At 30.3% G+C, this 14495-nt stretch overlaps 1 protein-coding gene across 1 annotated transcript in view; it reads left to right on the top strand.

The window, feature by feature from the left end:
- Positions 1-14495, top strand: part of LOC120414538 (lachesin) — a 171435-nt gene that overhangs the window by 142834 nt on the left and 14106 nt on the right. Inside the window, exon 5 of the mRNA XM_039575749.2 lies at positions 12093-12184. Within this exon, the coding sequence (XP_039431683.1) occupies positions 12093-12184 (92 nt within the window). The remainder of the gene's footprint in view (positions 1-12092; positions 12185-14495) is intronic.

Raw genomic sequence — 14495 nt, 5'->3', positions numbered from 1 at the left:
CAAAATTCCGTATTTTTTTGAAAGTACTCAAATTTTCATAATTTGCAAAATGGGTTTAAAACGAAGCGAAATTTGGCATGCTTTGTCACTTAAAAAGAATTTTTTGTTTAAATACTAAAAAATCACAAAATACCGGTTTTTCGCAAGTACTCAAATTTTCATAAATTGCAATATGGGTATCAAAGAAAGCAAAATCTTGTATCTTTTGTCATTTTATTAGAGTTTTTTTGGAAAATACTGAAATTTTCATAAATGACCGTATTTTTTCGAAAGTACTCAAATTTTCATAATTTGCAATTTCAATAACAATCAAAGTAAAATCTGGTATCCTTTTTCGCGTTATTAGAGTTTTAAATTTTTTGAGAATACTAAAATTTTCGCAAATTTCCGTATTTTTTCGAAACAACTCAATATTTTGCAATATGGGTATGAAACGAGGCATGATTTTTCACTTTATTTATGCTCTTTTTTGTAAAATAAAAAATAAATAACAATATACCAAATATTTCGATAAACTCAAATTTTCAAGATTTGAAATATGGGTATCAAACGAAGCGAAATTTAGGTTTTTTTATTATTTTTTTTTGTAAAATAATAAAATTATAGCAAAAAACGTATTTATTCAAAAATACCTGATTTTTTAAATTTGCAATATGTTTGATTTTAAAAATATCGTTATTTTCAAAAAAAAAAAAAAGGTAATTTGTGATTTTTTTTTGTATTTTCAAAAAAAAAGCTCAAATAATTTGAAAAAGCATACGAAATTTCAATTTGTTTGATATCTATATTGCAAATTTTTTTTTTTAGCATTTTCGAAAAACAATTGTGAAAAAAATATTTAGTAAGAACAAAGCAACTCCACATAACTGTACCAATTAGAAACAACCACCGGATCTGCCCAATTAAAAACACAACTTTTTCCGCTAACCTAGATAAATCCTAGTCATGCCAGATCCGATCCGTTCCAGCCTGCAGTTGCCTCCTAGTCCGGGAGAGTTGGTCAAGTTTGGCGCATCCAAACTGGGAATGTGAATGTTTTCAAAATATCTGCTCTGCCGGGAAAAGTCCAACATTGAAACTGCTGCTCACGTACGGCTCGTTATTAGATATATATTTTCAATGGCGCAAACTGCTGCTTCTCCACAGTGCAGATTGATGCTCGAACGAGTTGTGAACGACGCCAGATGAATACGAGGGGTTTTGGAGTTGCAGAATTTGAAGGGGGTTTGTTTGTTTGGTTGTCAGAATACAATTTTTGAAACAGGAATTTTTGGCAAAACATTGAAATATTTTTGTCAATTTTTTATTTCAAGCACAAATATTTTGACTATTTCTAATATTATGTCGGAACAGAAATTATGTCAAAAATTAAAAAAAATAACTAATCAATGACAAGCCAAGGGTTAACCAAAACCTGATGGATGGGCACAGCCAGCGGTCATACTCGAACCTCGGAGAGATATTCGGCCAGGTCGGTTGTGTTGATATTATTATAAGTTGCACAGTACACAGAAAAAATATAAATAAATGTCCGCATGAGCAACACTTTCCCGAAAAATCGTTCATGCAAATTTTCCGGGCCCGTTCGTGTGTGAGTGCACACTTTCAACAACTGTTTCACAATTGGCAGCCAATTTTGCTGGTGAGATAGAGAGATATTTTTGAGCACCAATTAAATAGTGATACTCGTTTTCAGCAAAAGAGAACTGTTTACGCAACGTTTCAAAAATTTTAAATGATGAAGAGATGAAGAGATGAAGAGATGAGGAGATGGAGAGATGAAGAGATGAAGAGATGAAGAGATGAAGAGATGAAGAGATGAAGAGATGAAGAGATGAAGAGATGAAGAGATGAAGAGATGAAGAGATGAAGAGATGAAGAGATGAAGAGATGAAGAGATGAAGAGATGAAGAGATGAAGAGATGAAGAGATGAAGAGATGAAGAGATGAAGAGATGAAGAGATTTGGCGATGAAGAAATGAGGCGATGAAGAGATGAGGCGATGAAGACATGAAGAGATGAAGAGATGAAGGGATGAGGAGATGAAGAGATGAAGAGATGAAGAGATGAAGAGATGAAGAGATGAAGAGATGAAGAGATGAAGAGATGAAGAGATGAAGAGATGAAGAGATGAAGAGATGAAGAGATGAAGAGATGAAGAGATGAAGAGATGAAGAGATGAAGAGATGAAGAGATGAAGAGATGAAGAGATGAAGAGATGAAGAGATGAAGAGATGAAGAGATGAAGAGATGAAGAGATGAAGAGATGAAGAGATGAAGAGATGAAGAGATTTGGCGATGAAGAAATGAGGCGATGAAGAGATGAGGCGATGAAGAGATGAAGAGATGAAGAGATGAAGAGATGAAGAGATGAAGAGATGAAGAGATGAAGAGATGAAGAGATGAAGAGATGAAGAGATGAAGAGATGAAGAGATGAAGAGATGGAGAGATGCAAAATCGAAGAAAACTAACATTCATTCCAAAACATCACACGAAAAAAGGGTCTTCCAACAGATGTCGCAAACTTTCCATTCTTCCAAGTCTCTGCAACATATTTCCACCCGTCACCCAGATCTTGTTTTCCGTCAGTTAATATTTCATAATAAACACGTGTGTGACGGTGATGAAGCGAAACTTTAATACCTTTTTCCTTCCCCCTCGAAACAAAAAAACTTCTTTTCCCCAAAGCTTCAGCCAATCCGGTCGTGAAAATCTTTATGAAAGTAGCACCTCGCTCTACTATTTCCCAGTTGTCCTTTTTTTCCTCCTCCTCCTGCTACAAGTCGTTGTCGCTCGGAAAAACAAGGAAAAACTTTCCCAGCAAGCTACTTCTTCTTCCTTTTCCGGTTGGTCCTTTCTCCCAAAGCCAAAGCCAAGCCCGAAGCCCTATAATCGTGATGATGTGAAAAGAGGAGTTTCGTTTTTCGCGCCACCGTCGTTGGATTTTATAGTCCTGTGGAAGGTGGTTCTTTTGTTTTTTCTTCTTGTTCTTTTTGGAAAAGCTCGGGTGAGTCTATATTGGTATTTGCCGAAACTGGTGGCACTCGCAGCCGTGAATACCTGGAGGCCAAAGTTGGACCCGTGAAATGCAGCTTCTTTTTTGGAGAAGGGAAAAAAGTCCATCCAACTTTGGTTGGAGGTTTCTTTATATCAATTCAACTTTTCAACTGTTTTCTGATGATGCTGCTACTAGTGGGAGAATTTAATATCTTCCTTAAACTTGACTGGTGAGACTAACTTTTTGCGATTTGGAAGAATGGGCTTACTTGTGAATCTCATAAGAATGCATTTTAGGAGCTGGTTTTAAAAGTTTCTTCATCTCTTTATCCCTTCATCTCTTCATCTCTTCATCTCTTCATCTCTTCATCTCTTCATCTCTCCATCTCTTCATCTCTTCATCTCTTCATCTCTTCATCTCTTCATCTCTTCATCTCTTCATCTCTTCATCTCTTCATCTCTTCATCTCTTCATCTCTTCATCTCTTCATCTCTTCATCTCTTCATCTCTTCATCTCTTCATCTCTTCATCTCTTCATCTCTTCATCTCTTCATCTCTTCATCTCTTCATCTCTTCATCTCTTCATCTCTTCATCTCTTCATCTCTTCATCTCTTCATCTCTTCATCTCTTCATCTCTTCATCTCTTCATCTCTTCATCTCTTCATCTCTTCATCTCTTCATCTCTTCATCTCTTCATCTCTTCATCTCTTCATCTCTTCATCTCTTCATCTCTTCATCTCTTCATCTCTTCATCTCTTCATCTCTTCATCTCTTCATCTCTTCATCTCTTCATCTCTTCATCTCTTCATCTCTTCATCTCTTCATCTCTTCATCTCTTCATCTCTTCATCTCTTCATCTCTTCATCGCTTCATCCCTTCATCTCTTCATCTCTTCATCTCTTCATCTCTTCATCTCTTCATCTCTTCATCTCTTCATCTCTTCATCTCTTCCGAATCTTGACACTTTGACAGATTGGAATCGAAGCAGAAATTCAAAGTGCAAAAAAATCAACTATCTAAACAAGTGCCCGCCTCGTCAAAGGCAATCACTTCCCAATCAATAATTATTTCCTTCCGGAGGCCTGCCAGAGCTGTGCATGCCTTTTGTACTGCTGGCCATAATCCAACCAGGACGAGCTCCGTTTTTTCCCCCTTTCAACGATCTTCAAAGCTCTTCATCGAGGTTGGACGAGTCAGTCAGTCAAGCCCGCGAGACTTTCGAGTGCAAACTCTACCGATGGTGATGATTGGCATGCCAACAATATGGGTTCACTTTTGGGTTCAACAACTTTATTTTTTTAGTTGGTAAATTTGATTTTTAATTTCTCTTTTTAGCATTTTTGAAAAAGACTTAATAACTCCAAAAGCCAAAAGGACCACTTCACCCCACCTTCCCCCTACGCAAATCAAGTCATTAGAGGCATTATGTTAGCTGGCTACTAAGCCCCCTAAGGTACGCCTGTTCCGGCCGTCAACATCCAGTTCTAGTTTTTGTTCCCAACTGAACAGAAAAAAATCCTGACTTCACTCGACCACTCTGTCCAGTCTGTCCATAACCGGCGGCAGCCGGGATCATCCGGCTTCCGTCCCCGGCCCTCAACGAGTCTGTTTCATGTGACGGAATCCATTTGAGCGCAAGTTTCGAAACCGTCAGGATGGCGCAGCACTGTCGGGAGAGCAAACCAGAGAACAAAAAAAAAGGTTTTGAAAAATGATAAATCATACTCGATTCGATTGGACGCCCCAGTTCTGATTGGGTGTCTGTTCGGAACTGTGGAATGGATGGTTTTCACAGAGTGGGATCGTATCGGGAAAAAGTGCTGCAGGAGAAGGGATAATGGAACAATTGTACATCTTTAATTCCGGACTTGTCTGGATGGGGTGTTGACACAAGCGGGGTTTGGAAGCTGACTTCACTCTGGTAATGGGGTCTGACTTGGCTATGAACTTGATTTTAGATATTTGTTTTAAACAGATCGAAAACTGAGTTTGAAATTATTTTTGAGCATATTTGTAACGATTATTCTTTAATTTTTTCCAAAATTTATGGAATGTTTTAATATTTGCATACCAATAGGAGCTGACTGAAAACTAAATACAGTCATGCCTCGGTTTAGCACTGCATATGGGGGATTCAAAACCGAGGCGTGCAAAACCGAGGCACAGAGCTTATGGGATTTTGCTATACGGGAGACATTGGCTTTAATCGTACGAAAAATCATGCAAACATCAAAAAATTATATTGTTTTGAAATCGGGATGATGTCAGCTATCCATTAAAATTATTATTTCATGAAAATTTTCACAAAATACATATTTTTCCTGTATTTCGGAAATGCATTTTTTTTCTCTAAAGAAACCAAAAATGTATTGATATTGCAACATGGATATCAAATGATCAGGTTTTTTCATACATTTTGGATGTAATAACAACATTTTTAGAAAATACTCAAAATTTTCACAAAACTACGTCTTTTTGAAAAAAACTCCAAATTTAAATTTTTACAATATGGGTATCAAACGATCGGGATTTTTTCATACATTTCGAATGTAATAACAACATTTTTAGAAAATACTCCAAATTTTCACAAAACTACGTATTTCCGAAAAAAAAATACTCAAAATTTCCGTTTTTACAATGTTGGTATCAAACGATCGGGATTTTTTCATACATTTCGAATGTAATAACAATTTTTTTTGAAAATACTCCAAATTTTCACAAAACTACGTATTTTCTAAAAAAAATACTCAAAATTTCCGTTTTTACGATGTGGGTGTCGAACGATCGGGATTTTTTCATATATTTCGAATGTAATAACAATATTTTTTGAAAATACTCAAAATTTTCACAAAACTACGTATTTTTGGAAAAAATACTGAAAATTTACGTTTTTACAATGTGGGTATCAAACGATCGGGATTTTTTCATACATTTCGAAAAATATTAAAAAAATGAAAAAACTCCAAATTTTCACAAAACTACGTATTTTTGAAAAAAAATGATTTGATTATTTGATACCCATATTGTAAAAACTGAAATTTTGAAAAGTTTTACAAAAATACGTAGTTTTGTGAAAATTTTGAGTATTTTCAAAAAAATATTGTTATTACATTTGAAATGCATGAAAAAATCCCGATCGTTTAATATCCATATTGTAAACATTGAAATTTTGAGTATTTTATTCGAAAATACGAAGTTTTGTGAAAGATTAGTGCGCTGACCACGGGGACGCGTTGTCTTGTTTTTGCATGCTCATTTTCATTTTTTTTTGTGTCGCTGTGATTCGTATGGAGTGAGTGATTGTGGTAATCGAATAATAGCATCATTTGTGCACTGGAAGTGGGGACGCGAAATCGTGATTATGCAGGTTATTTTTTTGTGTGCTTTTGTGTCACTGTTCGTTAGGGGTGAGTGATTGTGGTGATCGAATAATAGTATGACTTACTGAATTATTTGTGTCTTGAGCGTAATTTTCGTTGAGTAACTGGTGTTTTTTTGTGATTTTTTTGAGATCCTAATTAATTGTTTTGTGATTTTAAAAGCCCTTCCTATATCATTGTTGATCGGAAGGCACGGCGTCGGGTAAATTGTGTATAATGTTTTGAATAAGGTTTTATTTTTAATGGTGAAAAAGCCATTTCTATATAATGATCGAAAGACGCACTGACATTTTGGATTAATTAATAGTGGAGTGAAATAATTGTGTGTGAGAGACTTTGTGTGTTAACCAAAAAGACCTTCCCATAGCATCGTTGCTCGGAAGGCTCGCCGACGGGTCTGTTATGAAAGTCCTCCCCATAGCATCGTAGCTCGGGAGGCATCGAAAAGCCAATACCTTATCCTACTAACCCAAAAAAATAATAATCACGTGATGCTTGAAGGAGATGCTGTGGATTCAACGGTCTCAAGCGGTATCAACAAGTCTATAGCGAAAAACTGTGTGCTTGATGAGTCTGCAATTCAACTATCGGACTAACATTCCTCCCTTTCGTTGAACTGCAGGCTTCTTGGGAGGGCGCCGGTATTGACTAATAAAGTAGGGATCTTCAGAGGTTAAACAGTGAACGGATGGTTGGCTCCCACTGATCATTTTTGATTCATTGTTTAACTTCAGCTGATCTGTCAATAACGGAGTAGCAGCTCATTGGCAGTCAACCATGCTCATGCTCATGCTCAAAATACGTAGTTTTGTGAAAATTTTGAGTATTTTCTAAAAATGTTGTTATTACATTAGAAATGTATGAACAAAACCTCATTCGTTTGATACCCATATTGTAAAAATTGAAATTTTGAGTATTTTTTCGAAAAAACGTAGTTTTGTGAAAATTTTGAGTATTTTCTAAAAAAATTGTTATTATATCCGAAGTGTATGAAAAAACCTGATCATTTGATACCCATATTTCAATAACAATAAATTTTTGGATTCTTCAGAGAAAAAAAATCATTTTCAAAATACAGGAAAAATACGTATTTTGTGAAAATTTTCATGAAATAATAGTTTTAATGGATAACATCATCCCGATTCCAAAACACTATAATTTTTTGATGTTTGCATGATGAAAAATACGATTAAAGCCAATGTCTCCCATATAGCCAAAAACCCATAAGCTCTGTGCTTCAGTTAAGCACAGGGCCGTGCTTAACCGAGGCAGCTGAACGGTGCAAAACCGGGGCAGTGCAAAACCGAGGCGTGCAAAACCGAGGCATGACTGTATGTTAAATTCACATGCACTGTGAAAAAATAAGAATTTTGGAAAAAAACTGATGTTAATTTTAACACACTCTTCTTGATGTCTAATTACACTTTTTTATATGACATCTTCATCACATTGAATGTAATAAATGGAAAAAAGGTCCATTTGCTTTTGAACTATCCATAAATTATTTTTAGCAATAATCATTATATTCGTAAAGGGTCATGATGTTTCCCTAAAATAATGCAGTTTATTACACAAATTCACACAAATAACGTCATTTAAATTATAAATTTCTAACAACTGAGAGTGACATTTAATTTCATTTAACCAAAAATTTAGTCTAACTAAACTATAACATTAATTTAAGGCATCCTTTTTTATTTTTTTATTTTAAATATAAACTTTCTTAAACACACTTTGTTACAATTTTTTCAGCTGCTGAAACAACTCTTATTCCTGCTTTTTCACTTATTCGTATTTATCTGGGTGCTGAAAAGACAGAATGCGTAACGTGATTTTCGAATGCTCCCCACTGCTCCTCACTAATACATCTGCACTACAGCTGTAAACATAAACAAAGTGGAAGGCTATGTTCAAGCTCAAGCGTGACATATTTTTTGCTGCGGAAATGACTTGTTTTGATTTTTTTTAAATCTGTTCATGTTTAAATTTTCGTTGAAAAATTAAGGGCTTCGTATTTCATATGTTCGTAGACTAATCGATGGGCGGCCAAAAGAGGCCTTTTTTGATTTCCACGTGACGAAATATTGCGTCAGAAGTGGGTGGAATTTTGTGAATCAGAAGAACAACCGAATCGAAGTTCCGAGATTGTGTATCTTTGAAGCGCAGTAATAATGTTGGAGTAAGATTATTCAATATTATTTGGCATGTGCCATTCATTGATAATTCGTCGCTAATATTTCACAAAGCGTCATAAACGTAGGTTTTGCGTAAGACATAGCGCTTATTGAAATGCTAGCGACGAATTTACCCAATCTCGATTTCTACCCTCTTTTTAAGATTTGTTTACTTCGAATACCGCAAAAGCTCGACACCACCGGCAAAATAAATTATAGATCGATTACAATACTTGCCACTTCTTGGTATCATTTTGCGAACAGTAAATTGGTTCCACTTTGACAGTTCTAAATTGAGGCCGCTTTGCGAACAACTATTCTGCACCCAGGTATTTATTATCAAATTTATTATAGAAATTCATCTATAAACAATTTGAAAGGATAAATGAAAAAAAAATATTTTCCAGAACCGTTGACTAATTTGACGCGATGGAGAATGCGTTTTCATGTAAAAGTTCGTTCAATTAATTTAGACAAAAGATCAAAAATACGGCTATACCAGAAAATATTTTAAAATGCATTTTTAATGCATTGTCCCTGAGGCTTCATCAAGTTAAAATAGCAATCAAATATAATGTTTTAAAGTAAATTAGACATAAATTTTAATTGGAAAATGAATAGAAGTAAATGCTTCATTTTTTTCATATGATATTTTATATTTATCAACTTTAAACATTTTAAAAAGGGCGACCTTCACAAATCATTTGAAATTTAAGTCGAGCCTAAAAAATAATTTCAATTTCGCGGTACTCTAAAATCTGCTTGAAATTAACGCAAAAATGTAGTTTCTAAAGGGTCAAAAAAATAATCTGCTAAAAAAAATATTAACCGGACTTTGATAAATTATGCAGAAATTTCATCAGCTAAATTTACGATTCAGCTTTCCTGATATTTTAGAAATGTAATTTGCTAAAATATCTCAAAACGAAACACAATCACCTAAATTAAAATAATTTAAATAAGAGTAATAAAATTTTGTTTGTTTTCGAAAAAATGTAAAAAGTGAAATTTAAGTATTTTAATAAAAGTATAGGCAAAATAGTAGTTTTTCAATCTTTTATTGATAAATCCAGAAAATTAAAAAAACAGCATGAAAATTTGTTGGGGCGTTTGAATAAAAATCGAAGTTAACAAAAAAAAGTAGCAATTTGACAACTGATTATTGTTTCAAATTTCGGTAAAACTACGCCCCCCGGGGCATGGCCTTCCTCTAACGTGGGATTTCTGCTCCAGCGCCTCTGACGAGACAGGAGAAACCGGGACCGACGTTTTACTTCACCATCCGATAGAAGCTCAGTGGATAAGGCGGGAATCGAACCCGCGTCTCATAGCATCATCGGGATCGGCAGCCGAAGCCGCTACCCCTGCGCCACGAGACCCACCCAAGTTTTGATTCCATTTAGATTAAATTTGGATAAAAATTTCAATCAATATTGTATTATATGTGGATTAAATTTCGAAGAAATTTAGATGAAATTTAGATTCAACTAAGTTAAAGTTTAGGCTAAATTAAGATTATACTAAGGTAAAATTTAGTTAAAACTAAGATAAAACTTAGCTTAAATTTTGATGAAATTTAAATAAAATTCAGATAAAAATTTAAATTAAAATTTGATAAATTAAAAAAAATAATAAAATTTGGATGAAATTTAGATCAAATTTAGATATAATTTAGATAAAATTCAGATAAAGTTCAGATAATATTAAGATCAAATTTAGATAAAATTTAGATAAAATTAAGATAAAATTCAGGTATAATTTAGATAAAATAAAGATAAAATTAAAATAATATTTAAACAAAATTAAGATAAAATTTAGAATCAATTTAGATTAAATTTAGATTAAATTTAGATTAAATTTAGATTAAATTTAGATTAAATTAAGATTAAATTAAATTAAGATTAAATTTTAATAAAATTTTATTAAATAAAAATTAGATTAAATTAAGATAAAATTTAGATAAAATTAAGATAAAATTCAGAAAAAATTAAGATAAAATTAAGAAAAAAATAAGATAAAATTTAAATAAAATTTAGATAAAATTAAGATAAAATTTAGATAAAATTAAGATAAAATTTAGATAAAATTTAGATAAAATTTAGATAAAATTTAGCTAAAATTTAGATAAAATTTAGATAAAATTTAGATAAAATTTAGATGAAATTAATATAAAATTAAGATAAAATTTAAATGAAATTTATATAAAATTTAGATATAATTAGGATAAAATTAAGATAAAATTTAGATAAAATATCGATAAAATTAAAGGTGCACAGCAACAAGTTGTTGTCTTCTTATTCCAACATTGTCAAACTTACGGACCCAATCCTGCAACAACCAGATTGTAAAATTAGTCAAACTTTGTTGTAAATTACGTTGTGGACAGTACTTTAGGGGATGAATAAAAAAAAAATATTTCGATAGTACTCGTAATTTTGAAGATACTAAAATGTCTGTAGCATAAATCTGGGTGCAAAAGTTCTGGTTGATGTGCACCGTTAAGATAAAATTTACATAAAATTAAGATAAAATTTAGATAAATTTACATAACATTTAGATAAAATTTAGATGAAATTCAGATAATGTTTAGATGAAATTTGGATATAATTTACATAAAATTTAGATAAAATTAAGATAAATTTACATAACATTTAGATAAAATTTAGATGAAATTGGGATAAAATTAAGATTAAATTTAGATTAAATTTAAATTAAATTTAGATAAAATTTAGATAAATTTACATAACATTTAGATAAAATTTAGATGAAATTTAGATAAAATTTGAACTAAATTTAGATAAAATTTCTATAATATTTGGATAAAATTTTGATAAAATTTAGATAATATTTTGATAAAATTTTGTTTAAATTATGATAAAATTTATATAAAATAAAGTAAAAATTATTTAAAATTTGATAACATTCTGATAAAATACATATAAAATTTACATCAAATTTAATTTAAGTTCATGTTAAGATAAAATTTATAAAAATAACATAACATTTTGATAAAATTTAGTCTCAAATTAGTATTAGGACTTTTAAGGCGAAACCAATGATGCAAAATTGCAAAATTGGAATCGATGAGAAAAGTTTCATTCAATAAACCATTAAAAAGTCAATTTTCAAAAATGTAAAGAATTGCTCAAATATAAAATATTTATAAAAAAATGTTTATGTTTGAAAATGTATCTATTCCGTTTTTTTTTAATTATGTTTTTGACATAATTGATTAATGTTGAATGCAATTCATAAACTAATCTTGTGTCTCATGATTTTAAGCTGTGCAAAAAGTCAAAAGCATCTACTAAACTACAAAAAAGACTGCTAATGAGCAGTTTCTCGTGAAAACGCTGTAATTAAATTAAGTACACAATTGAGACATCCTTGCAAAGCTAACCAAAAACCCAGAAAGCACCAACAAAATGCCACAATTCGCTGCCAAAAAAAGAACTCCTCTTGAAACACACACCAAACAATAAAAACCCCCTTTTCTATTTACTTACACAATTTCGCTCTCTCCCCCCTTCTCGATGCAGAGCCAAAGGATATCCGGAACCGGTTGTAACGTGGCGCCGGGAGGACACCACGGAAATCGTCCTCAAGGATGCGGCCGGTACGAAGCAGTTGGGTGAGTCCGCTTTTCCAGATTCAAATGAGTGCAACCGGCAATTGCAGCAGCACTTCTCAATTCAAGAGGAGACGCGATTGCAATGCTCCAAGGAGTCCTGAATGGGGGAAAGCGTTATTTGTCTGGGGTAAATTTGCTCAGCGGAAAATAAAGCAAATTGAAAGCGGGGAGTTGAGAGGACTTTGGAGAGAAAGAGAAAGTGGTTGGACTTAAAGCTAAATTAAAACCAGCAATTCCTAGATTTTCGTTTTTTTTTTTTTTTTTTTTGAAAGAAAATTTAACAATTTTTGTCTTGATTGTTATAAAAATATAGGAAATTTATTGTTTTCCATTTTATTTTCCTCAACTCACACCGAGGTCCAAGAAATAGGACTGAAAAATATTTTGTTATTTTCAGAACGAATTTACAAATTTTTGCATGACTTAAAAATGTATTGAAAAATTACCAAAAATATAAATAAACTGAGAAAAGCAACCATTGAATTTTTTTCAATCGATTGGAATATTAATCTCGATTGTTATTATTTTTAGATTTTGAAATATTGTTGATACCTTTAAAATTACCCTGAAATGAAATTGTACAAAAATTGAAATGAATTCCGATGGAATTGATAGCATATGTCTTATTATGGATTAAACTAATGAAATGAGAGATATTTAAATAATTTAGATAAAATTTAGATAAAATTTATATAAAATTAAGATAAAATTAAGATAAAATTAAGATAAAATTAAGATAAAATTCAGATAAAATTGAGATAAAATTGAGATAAAATTCAAATAAAATCTATATAAAATTTAAATAAAATTAAGATAAAATTAGGATGAAATTTTTTGATAAAATTTAAATAAAAATTAGATAACATTTAGTTAAAATTAAGATAAAATTAAGATAAAATTTAGATAAAATTTAGATAAAATTAAGATAACATTTTGAAAAAAATATAGATAAAATTAGGATAAAATTAAGATAAATATTTGATACAATTTTGTTTGAATTTTGATAAAACTTAAATAAAATTTTGATAAAACTAAGATAAAATTTAGATAAATTAAGAAAAAACTTAGATCAAATCCAGATAAAATTCAGTTAAAACTTAGATCAAATTAAGATAAAATTTAAATAAAATTTACATAAAATCCAGGTGAAACTAAGATAAAATTAAAATTAAAAACTTTGGATAAAACTTATATAAAATGTATATTCAATTTATTAAAAATGTATATTAAATTTTTTCCCAAAAAAAATGAATTAAATCATAATAAGAAGAAGCAGAAAAAGAATGCAAAAAATTAAAAAAAATCAGATTTCGAAAATTAATTTTTAAATTGTATTATACAGGGGTGTTTAAATCGTTAGAAATATGAATTATTGAAATTGATTGATAAATATTAAATAAGATTAAGATTGAGAAGAGGATAAGATAAGCAATTGGATATAATTTAAATAAAACAAAATTAAGCATAAACTTTGATTTAATTTTAACTTAAATGAGGTAAAAATGTGATGTCATTTAACTGAAACTTTATTTAAATTAAGATATTTGTTTTAGATTTTTCAAATAAAATTTAGATAAAATTCAGAAAAGACTTAGATACAATTTCGATAAAAAAATTCTCAACAAAGATTGAATTTAGATCAAATGGTTTGAAATGCAGACAGGATTATGAAAAATATTATTAAAATTCAAATTAATTTTAGATAAAATTCAGATAAAATTTTGAGAAAATAATGATAAAATTTAGATATCATAACGATAAAATTTTGTTTTTATTAGGATTAAATTTAGATTAAAATTAAATCAAATTTAAATTGAATTGAGATAAAATTAAGGTTTAATTAAGATAAAAATTTTATCAAATTTAAATGGAATTTAGAATTTAAGATAAAATTTAGATAAAATCTAGATAAAATTAAAAAAAAATTAGATCAATTTAGATAAAATTTAGATAAAATAAAGATTAAATTTAAATAAAATAAGGATTAAATTTAGATAAAATTTAGATAAAATTAAGATTTTATTTAGATTAAATTAAGATTGAATTTAGATAAAATTTAGATTTAATTCAGATTAAATTTAGATAAAATTTAGATAAAATTTTGATAAAATTTACATAAAATTTTGATAAAATTTAGATTAAATTTAGATTAAATTTCGATTTTTTTTTAAATTAAGATAAAATTTAGATAAAATTCAGATAAAATTTAGGTAAAATTAAGACAAAATTTAGATAAAATTTAGATAAAATTTAGATAAAATTTCGCTAAAATTTAGATTAAATTTAGGTAAAATTTAGATAAAATTTAGAT

Source organism: Culex pipiens, chromosome 1 (genome assembly GCF_016801865.2).
Source record: "Culex pipiens pallens isolate TS chromosome 1, TS_CPP_V2, whole genome shotgun sequence".
Taxonomy (NCBI): Eukaryota; Metazoa; Arthropoda; class Insecta; order Diptera; family Culicidae; genus Culex; species Culex pipiens.
Note: the sequence above shows the minus strand (reverse complement) of the source record. Positions and strands in the feature narration are given on the sequence as shown.